We start from the raw sequence: 9,329 nt of genomic DNA, 5'->3' as shown, positions 1-9,329 counted from the left end.
CAGGGTGCTTTGCATAGAGCGTGTCTCCTGATGTATGTAAGCTTTATATTCGAATCGCTGAACACATGCAGTCACACTTTTGGCAGAGGTCAAGTGTGAGTTATTCATAGGGTGGTGCTCTATAGTGTTGATTGACAGCACATGACACGCATGCATAGAATGATATTGCCTGAATGTAGTATGTATTGCCTCAGAATGTTGTGTGTTTGTAGTGAGGTTTACATATAAGGTAACATGAAAATAAGCAGGGCAGTCTGAAATCTGCCCCAATGGCTTCAAATTATTTCTCACCATACATTTAAAATTGTGTAGAGCTGGGGAGGGCTCAGGCACCCTCTGTCCCGCTTAGTATCATAATAGGCCTATAAGCCTGCTGAAGCCTTGCTCTATATTTTAATATATCCTGTTCAATTTATATTTAAAATAGTCTAGAAAATCTTTGTTGCAGAATACTGAACACATTTACAACTTAATATTTATTTAGTTTATATAGAGGTCTATGTTTTGGATGAATATTTTGGTTCTGCCCTTACAGACAAGCTTTTTTAACAAATAAAAAGCAGAAGGAACTTTCACTGCAGGATGTTTAAGCATTTATGGTCAACCGGTTAGTCATAAGTGCTAAATGAATTCTTGATATTATTTTTTTCTAGGTACTTGCTTGGTTGGTTTAACACTGTAATGTGCTTTACTATTTTGCCACACTTATAGGTAGCTGTATACACTGTCGTTTAAAAGTTTTTGATCAGTAGGATTTTCAGTGTTTTTAGAATAAGTCTCTTATGCTCACCAAGGCTGCATTTATTTGATTAAAAAAAAAAAAAAAAAAACAGTAATATTGTGAAATATTATTAAAATGAAAAAAAAAAAAGTATTTCTATTTGAATATTGAGGAGTCTTTGATGAATAAAGTTCAAAATAACAATTTATGTTAAATAGAATCATATACATGTCTTTACAGTAACTTTTGATCAATTTAATGCATCCTTGCTGAATAAATGTATTTATTCTGTAACGCCTACGTCTAGCATGACCTTTCCGACGGGATTGTGTAATCTGTGGCACGTCGCAGAGCAGCGCAAGATGAGCAATTTAGGTTAAAAAGTATATAAATGTTTCTTTTTTTTTTTAGAAAATGACAGATGATTTCGCTAGATAAGATCCTATTCCTCATCTGGGATCACGCCGAGCCTCTGAAGCCCTTCAAAGCCTTTTGAAACGGCATTGATTTGGACCTTCAACATTTTGGTTGCCATGGAAGTCTATAATATGGAGAAAAACCCTGGAATGTTTTCCTCTAAAAACTTCCTCAAAATACATGAACATCTTGGATGAGATGGGGGTGAGTAAAATATTAGGAAATTTTAATTTTGAAGTGACCTAATCCTTTAATTTCTTTAAGTTCTTTTACAAAATAATAATAATAATAATAAAAAAAATTCTTACTGACCCAAAACTTTTGAATGGTAGTACAATGTTGCAAAAGCTTTCTATTTCAGATAAATATTGTTCTTTTGAACTTTCTATTCAATCCTAAATAAACCTATAAAAATGTTTTACACAACTGTTTTCAACATAGATAATAATCATAAATGTTTCTTGAGCAGCAAATCATCATATTAGAAGGATCATATGACACTGATGACAAGAGCAATGATGCTGGAAATTCGGCTTTGCATTTCAGAAATATATTACAATTTGAAATATATTCAAATAGAAAACAGTTATTTAAAAAAATATATATATATTTTACATTACTGTTTTTGTATTTATATTATACACAATATTTTGTATTTTTAATCTTTGTGAGCATAAGAGACTTCTTCTAAAACATTAAAAATTATCGTAAACTTTTGAACGGCAGTGTACATAAAGCAAGATGTGGATATTTAAGAAACCCAAGACCCAAAAGATCTCAGTAGGATGCACTAGGATATCAGTCATATTGATCTGTCATGGAAAAGAAAACCAATAAACAAGTACCAGACACCTCTAATGAATAACAAGTCAGGGAGTCAGTACTTAGCTTGATGGAGAGTGTGGCAGTTCTTCTGATGAAGACACTGTGCATTCCTGGTCTTTGTCATGCACAAGTGGAATCCTTAAGCTAAAAGGAAATAGGTCTTTTGTGGAGTAGAACAGACTGGGATCACTGTTAGTGCTGGGGTTTTGAAGTGGGTAAACCAAAGGGCTACACTGAGATTACAACCTGATTCTATCCATATGAAAGGTCAGTAAAATAAGAGATAAGGAGGGGATGGGAACGGGGGTCATGGCCGAGATGACAACAACATGGTACTGTATTTGAGGGGATGGGCACTTTGTTCCTTATTCATCAGAGCTCAGCAGGGTGGCCTGGGAAAGAGCATAGCATCCTGAAAGGCAAATAGCCAGCCAGTTTCTGTTGATTAGAGAACTTTGAGTAAAATGTCTCTGTATTTTTTTCCACTATGTTTTTTATTTGTTTATTTGAAGCAAATTTGTGAGCTATTTCATTTAGTCAAGTATATAGCCTACTTTTTGTATCGACTAATTAAAGTCAAATAATGTTTGTCTTTTAACATGGAAGTAGAAAAGGGAAGCAAATGAAGCCACTGTGACATAATATATTCTGAGATTCCCACCCCCTGTCCTCCGAGTCAAGACCCCCACTTGAGCCAATATCCCATCATTCATCAGGCCAGACAGTTTGGCAGATTTATGGCATGTCCCACTGAGTAAACTGACTATGCATTAAGTAATAGGCTAAGTGAGAAATCTGCTGATAAACTGTATAAAAACAAATGTCATGATTAGGCCATAACATCAAATGGGGTAAAACATAATCACAAATTACTTTGTTGACACACAATGTTAGGCCGGTTTTACAATTTAAATGTGTTCTCGTCCTCGTAACGTGACTAATAATGGAATTAAGATCCTTTGATTTATTTACATGCATTGCAGTGACTTCCGCAGGTGTGATTATGTAGGCCTACACCAACACTGCGGCAACGCGGATTAACATGCCAAACACCTTCCAGCAGTGTCATGTTTCCTACGGGCTTTGTCTACACTTTTGTTACCGGGGCAGCATACTGTCCGTAGCCTATAGCCTAGCGGCCTACTGTCCGCATATCAAAGTGCAATAGAGGTGCCTATAGGGCGATGTGCCAAGTGTGTCACAAAATTAATCCCTTCAAGAGTATTCATTAAAACAACGCCATACTGTGGTGGTAATTGAGACCCCATCATTTCAAGGGTGTTTTTCTGAAGGCGCGTGTCTGGGATAAAGCTCTCGAATGACCTGATCAATAGGCTAAATATGATCACTTCGCAACCATCATAAGTGATCATTAATATCATCACTTTTAGAAAATATGTAATTCGTCGCCCGACATTCTGAGCAATGCCTAATTACAATTAAGACGTTTATTTGGCAGACACCGCGAGGAAAATATCGGTTTGTAACCTTGTTTTGGAAGAAACGTCTCTTAGCTGGTGGCTATACGTGGTTGTAATTCTCAACTTTCACCCAACGCGTTTTGATAAGCAGATCACTTTGGGTGAACGCAGGGAACATGATTAATGTTAATGAGCCCTACAGTCTAAACACTAGACACTGCAGTTGAAAATGTGAAATCTGCCTTGAGCAAAAAGAGAAGTTGTATTTGACTATTTTAAGTTGATAACTAGATAAAAACCGTGACATTGTTGTTAGGCTTTCATAGAAACAAAATGAGCAGTTAGTCTATTTCAAGCACCACCATTAGGCTAGAGCATAGCCTATGCCATTTTTTTTATAGCCCTACATTATGTACATTGATCAAAACTATGTTTTGCATTTCTTACCTCATCACCAATTAATGCTGCGTAGGCTACTTTCAATTCCATAAGGTCAATTACAATGTAGGCTATTCATTTTTAAAAAATTCCATAGGACATCCCTGTTTGTTTGGTTCAGCATACAAAAATATCAACTGGACTTATAGGTTCATGACTATTAAGAAATAACGAGACCACAAGACATTTCAGTTGCTTAGTTTTATTATAATACCTTAATATATATATAGGTCTATGTACAGATATAGGGAAAAGTGCAGGTGGAGGTGTTCTCCGTAGAAAATCGATTAGTGGGTGGTTTATTTTGGTCCTCGAGGTCTGCGTCTTTGGTGGCCGTGGCTTCCGTGTCTCCGGGTGCAAACGTGTTTGACAGTGATCTGAGAGCAGTTCTCGCACTTTACTGTGCAGCACCAGTGGAACTTGCAGTTGCAGCTGCTCACTACCTCCGTGCGCCTCTCCTCCACACGCAGACCGCACTCATGGCACAGTCTGCGGCAGCTTCGCTTTTCCCACTGAGTGAGACTTTCTCCATGATGCAGGCACTCCCGACCCTCTGTGCCAGGAAACCCGAGGCTCAGGTTCTTGGCGCAATAATCCGGCGAATCCTCCAGATATATGAGCTCTGTCCGGGCGATGGAGCGGAAAGCGTCTGCTATGGCCACGCGGTTGTCCGCGGTGTTTCCCGCGCGCATTCGTCTCTTGTCCATTTCGAGCTTCTGGGCCTGGTCGTGCTTTACTTTCAGGTAATTGCCAATCTCACGGAAATCAGAAAGCTGCATCCAGCACGTTTGCATTGTGCAACTTTCTGACATGCCATGGCACCTACAGATCCTCTTCATGGTCGCCTTTACAGCCTAGAACAAAATGAGCCTATTGTTATTTTACAGATCTTAAAAGTGTGTATAATTTAGGCTACACAAAAATAGGCCTAGGCTATAAACTATATAGGTATTTAAAAAAAAAATCAAATAACGGTTCAGTAACCTCAAAAGTTAGATTGCCAAGCACATAGGCTACAGTCGCGAACAGAATTTGCCTTTTCCTGGGGTAGCTAGGCTATAGCAACAGAGCTCGATCGCTAAATAGAATCATCACCTTTAAATAGATTTATGCAACACAAATGGTGTGTGTGTGTGTGTAGGCTAATTATCTTTAAAACAGTTAACGGTCATCCACTAGGAGGCCTAATTAAAAATCTAGGCTATTTGCGAGAGACGAACCCCAAACGAAGGTGTATATGTTATACGAAGCCTAATGTTTTTGTCACTATTATTTGAGGATCGTCTTGCACAAAAGGTACATTTGAGTTTCTCTTTTCGCGGCCCTAGTTGTAGGCCCTATGATATTATTTTTAATATTGTTTTTCAGAGTAATTTTATCCCAGGTGTTTTTTTTTTATCTGTCAGTAATTTATAAAACTTTGACAAATGACAGGTATTTCTCAACTTACCAAACGCCCAGCTTCATTATTATGAAGATTAACAGCAGCTCGGGAGTCTTGTCCAGTCTCAAGCGCATCCATGTATTGTTTAGAAATTCTCTCTCCAAAATCCACGTTGTCGCTGCATCCTCCCCAAAGCCAGCCACGACCCCCTGAAATAGTGTTTATCCCATTGAATACAAATAGGCCTACTTCATTGCATTTTTTTTTGGATGCACATAGTAGGCTATAGTAGATTGTCTTTAGTTTATTAGCCTATGCATTCGTTTATGACTTTATCTTTAATGTTCTTACCGAGTTTGCCGTTCCTCGAACTGTCACATCCGCAGTCGTCCAAATCTCCGAGACTGCAGTTTCTGGTTAAAGTGTGCATAACCCCGGCTGCGCTTATTGCATGGACAAATGACGTCTCTCTCGTTGCTACAGAAGTAAGGGCATACAAATGTAGTATTTTTTTCAAACTTTGTAAACATTGAAAAATGGATAAACTCACATTTATGACCATATCTTACCACTCCTAAAGCCTTTATGTGTGGAAAGTTGCAGCGCGCTTTCCGGACAGTTCCACCTGTCCCAAGCAAATTGATGTTTACATTCATGTATCCCGCTCTGAGCACCGACCCGCACACTACTTGCATAGGTAAGATAAGCCTAGGAAGAAAATATAAGAAAGATATTGAAAACTTTGATGTATTAATGTATTTTATTTCGTTTTAAATGGCTTCAAAGCTAAGAATATAAATTACCTTTGGTCCAGTCATCAGCAAATTGTTCATTGCCCTATGGAGAAAAAAAATACGCGTTATGTTAACAGGAGAAATTATGTTTACATTAGCCTACAGCAACTGATAATAATTCACTAATGCATCCTCACCACGTGTGCCCAGGGAGAGTTTTGTAGCAAATTAAGAATAAAAATGCCCAAAGGAAAACGTAAGCCATTATCTTAGATCCAAACTGATAAAGCAGGCAATTTGAGAAAGTGATGTACCGTCATGTATTTTATACTCCTCTCCGTGGGGGCCTGGGCAAAATACCTTTTGTTAGGTATCAAGCTATTGGTCCACAGTAACCAGCCAGGTCAGGGAAACGCCTCCAATGAACTTCAAAGGACGTCAATACACGAGAGATTATTCTCTCTCCGCGGGCTCTCCGCGTCTCGACGTCGTTGGGGCTGATGCATAATTCAAGTGGGATTGGGAGTGATAAACATACACCAATAAACATTTGAACCAGTTGTCAAACTGCGCAAAAAAATCCACACTCGGAGACTGTCATTTTGTTTTAAATATTTAATTTTGCTTCCCACGACAAAATAAGTAAATTTAATATAAATATATAAATATATATAAACAGAATGTGATAGTTTAAAAATAATTACCATGTGATAGTTAAAAAAATAATTGCCTCAAATAAGTTGATCACTTCAAGCTCCTTTGTGAAACATTACACACTGTCAAGTGATCTGTGTGTGAGAGAGAAAAAAAAAACAACCGGTGCAAATATTCAAAACAATCATATTTGTAACTAAATGAATCTGTGATCTAATGTCGACAACGAAAAGTGCAAATAATGAACAAATGGTCTACATGAAATTAGAACTTATGAAATCAATCAGTTGACAGTGGGAAAGAGGAAGCCCTTGTGTCTTAGGTGTTCGAACCGACATTTTTCCTTATAGCAATTTGCATAATATACAGTTGGCATAAGTGAAAAAGCAGCATCTTAAAATCTCATAAAATATATTTACATTGGAAATATACAACTTAATATATTACAAAGAGGACGACTTCATCTCCCATTACGCGCATGTTGTCTTTTGCGTGAATGGTTGTGCGGCCGACGGTTTTTGTGTCTTTTTGCGCAAAAATATTTGGTCACAGTCTGAGTGCACGTTTCGCATTTGACTGTGCAACACCAGTGAAATTTACAGTTACAGCTGCTCACAGTCTCCATCCTCCTCTCTTCTACTTTCAGACCACATTCGTGGCAGAGCCGCCTGCAGCTTCTCTTCTCCCACTGTGAAAGATTCTTCCCACTTTGTAGACATTCCCTGCCTTCTGTTCCATGTAGTCCCAGGCTGAGGTTTTTCACGCAGTAGTCTGGAGAATCTTCCAAATAAATGAGTTCTGTGCGCGCAACGGAGCTGAACGTGTCCGCGATTGCGCCACGATTATCCGCGCTGTTACCTGCCCTCATCCGAATTTTGTCCGTCTCCAGCTTCTGTGCTTGATCATGCTTGATTTTCAGATAGGTGCCGATATCTCTGAAGTCAGCCAGCTGCATCCAACATGTCTGAATACTGCAGCTTCCAGACACACCATGACACTTACAGGTCCTTTTGAGTGTTGCTTTCACAGCCTGAAATGCATGTACAAACAGTTTCACATAAGCCATATATGCAACCACATGCTGCAATATATAAAGTGTTTCTTTTGAGCAGAGAAAGCAGATTAATTGTTTGCAGAATAGAATTATAGCTACTCACCAGTCGACCAGCCTCGTTGTTGTGCAGGTTGACTGCAGCGCGAGAGTCGTGCCCATTTTCCAGTGCATCCACGAATTGTTTACCGATTCGTTCTCCAAAGTCAACATTGTCACTGCAGCCTCCCCAAACCCAACCACGACCACCTTTGAAAAAAGAAAATGGTAACATATAGTGTTATTGGTCTGAAAATATGAATTTCGTTTTAATTATAGGCCTACATGAGTATCGTTAATAATAATAATAATAATAATAATAATAATAATAATAATAATAATAATAATAATAATAATAATAAAAATGTCTTACCCATTTTTCCTATTTTGGAGTCGTCACATCCACAGTTATCGAAGTCCCCCATGCTGCAGTTCTTTGTCAAAGTGTACATAACTCCTGCAGCACTTATGGCATGCACAAAAGCGGTCTCTCTGGTCGCTATTAAAAATAAAGACATATGCATATAAAAAAATAATACATTTTTAAAGTAAGGTTCTTTAGAACATATTTTAAGGGTGAAAAAATAAACCAGAATGCATCGCATCTAATTTTGACAGTATAGTGCTTACCACTCCGCAGGCCGTTATGTGTAGATAACTGCAGTGCGCTTTCCGGACACTTCCACCTGTCCCATGCGAACTGATGTTTGCACTCTTCAATACCACTCTGAGCCCCTGCCTGCACACTGCTGGTGTATGTGAGGTAAGCCTGGGGGATGAGCATTAATTAAACACTGTACGTTCAGACATATTAGTTCAAGAATAAATAATAAAATATCCCATAAAATAAAATGAAATATTGCTGTACAAGTGCTAGACGTAAACATTTAAATTAGGCTACCTTTGGTCCTGTCATCAGGAAGTTATTCACCGACCTAGAAAAAGAGAAGAAACAAAAGCATGGGGTTAACGCAAGGTTTGTTAATAAATAGTGACAAACAAAAAATATGAAGTATGATAACATATTTTGTAGGTTCTGTAAAATGTCTGTACCATGCTGTTGTCGACAGAATGTGACAGCACATAGACATCACCAACGACGCAAAAAGCTGGCAAGGGTTCATTGCTGCGTGAGCGACCTCGATGCTCCCTTCTTGTGGAGATGCAAAGCACAAACACTGAGATGGATACACAGGAAGAGACAGAAGACAAGTGACTGAGAGCTTTAATGAGCAAGGCATTTATACCTGTCGCCAACTTTGACAATTCGCTGTGAAAAGACGTCGAGGTCGTCACTGGAATTGTGCGGCCTTAACTGCACTTCAAAGCATTAGCACTTTTCACTATAAGCCCCTCAGCCCATCTTTCATTAAGCTATCGTTCATGCTGAGGGTTGTTTCAGATTGTTCCTAGACAAGCCTACATTTATTTTATTTATTTATTTACAGTTATTATTATTTTTTTCAACTTTAATGTGCTACCATTTGTGTATATAGGCCTATTTATCATACACCTTGAATTGAACTGTCCAAAGCCATTAAACTGTTCAGCTAATATCCATTCATTAGACTGTCCACTGACTGTAGATTGTCCATTGAAGGTGTGTATTCATGCGCGCTGGTTGTTGATTCCGTATCTGGACGTG

At 38.4% G+C, this 9,329-nt stretch overlaps 2 protein-coding genes across 2 annotated transcripts; both read right to left on the bottom strand.

Moving 5' to 3' along the window:
* Positions 1–4,121: 4,121 nt before the first annotated feature.
* Positions 4,122–6,205, bottom strand: wnt8-2 (protein Wnt-8a ORF2; the record flags this gene model as incomplete). Its single annotated transcript, XM_079839920.1, has 6 exons — positions 4,122–4,676; positions 5,273–5,415; positions 5,558–5,683; positions 5,776–5,914; positions 6,010–6,043; positions 6,138–6,205. The coding sequence occupies 6 exons, from the start codon at positions 6,203–6,205 to the stop codon at positions 4,122–4,124; spliced, it is 1,065 nt and encodes a 354-aa protein (XP_079696046.1).
* Positions 6,206–7,054: 849 nt separating this feature from the next.
* wnt8a (wingless-type MMTV integration site family, member 8a) lies at positions 7,055–8,859 on the bottom strand (the record flags this gene model as incomplete). Its single annotated transcript, XM_079839262.1, has 6 exons — positions 8,738–8,859; positions 8,586–8,619; positions 8,315–8,453; positions 8,058–8,183; positions 7,752–7,894; positions 7,055–7,624 (listed from the first exon to the last, which is right to left on the bottom strand). The coding sequence occupies exons 1-6, from the start codon at positions 8,806–8,808 to the stop codon at positions 7,055–7,057; spliced, it is 1,083 nt and encodes a 360-aa protein (XP_079695388.1). The 5' UTR covers positions 8,809–8,859.
* Positions 8,860–9,329: the final 470 nt, after the last annotated feature.

Source organism: Gobio gobio (assembly GCF_949357685.1).
Source record: "Gobio gobio genome assembly, chromosome: 16".
Lineage (NCBI taxonomy): Eukaryota > Metazoa > Chordata > Actinopteri > Cypriniformes > Gobionidae > Gobio > Gobio gobio.
The sequence above is the reverse complement of the archived record's forward strand: the minus strand, read 5'-3'. Positions and strand labels throughout refer to the sequence as shown.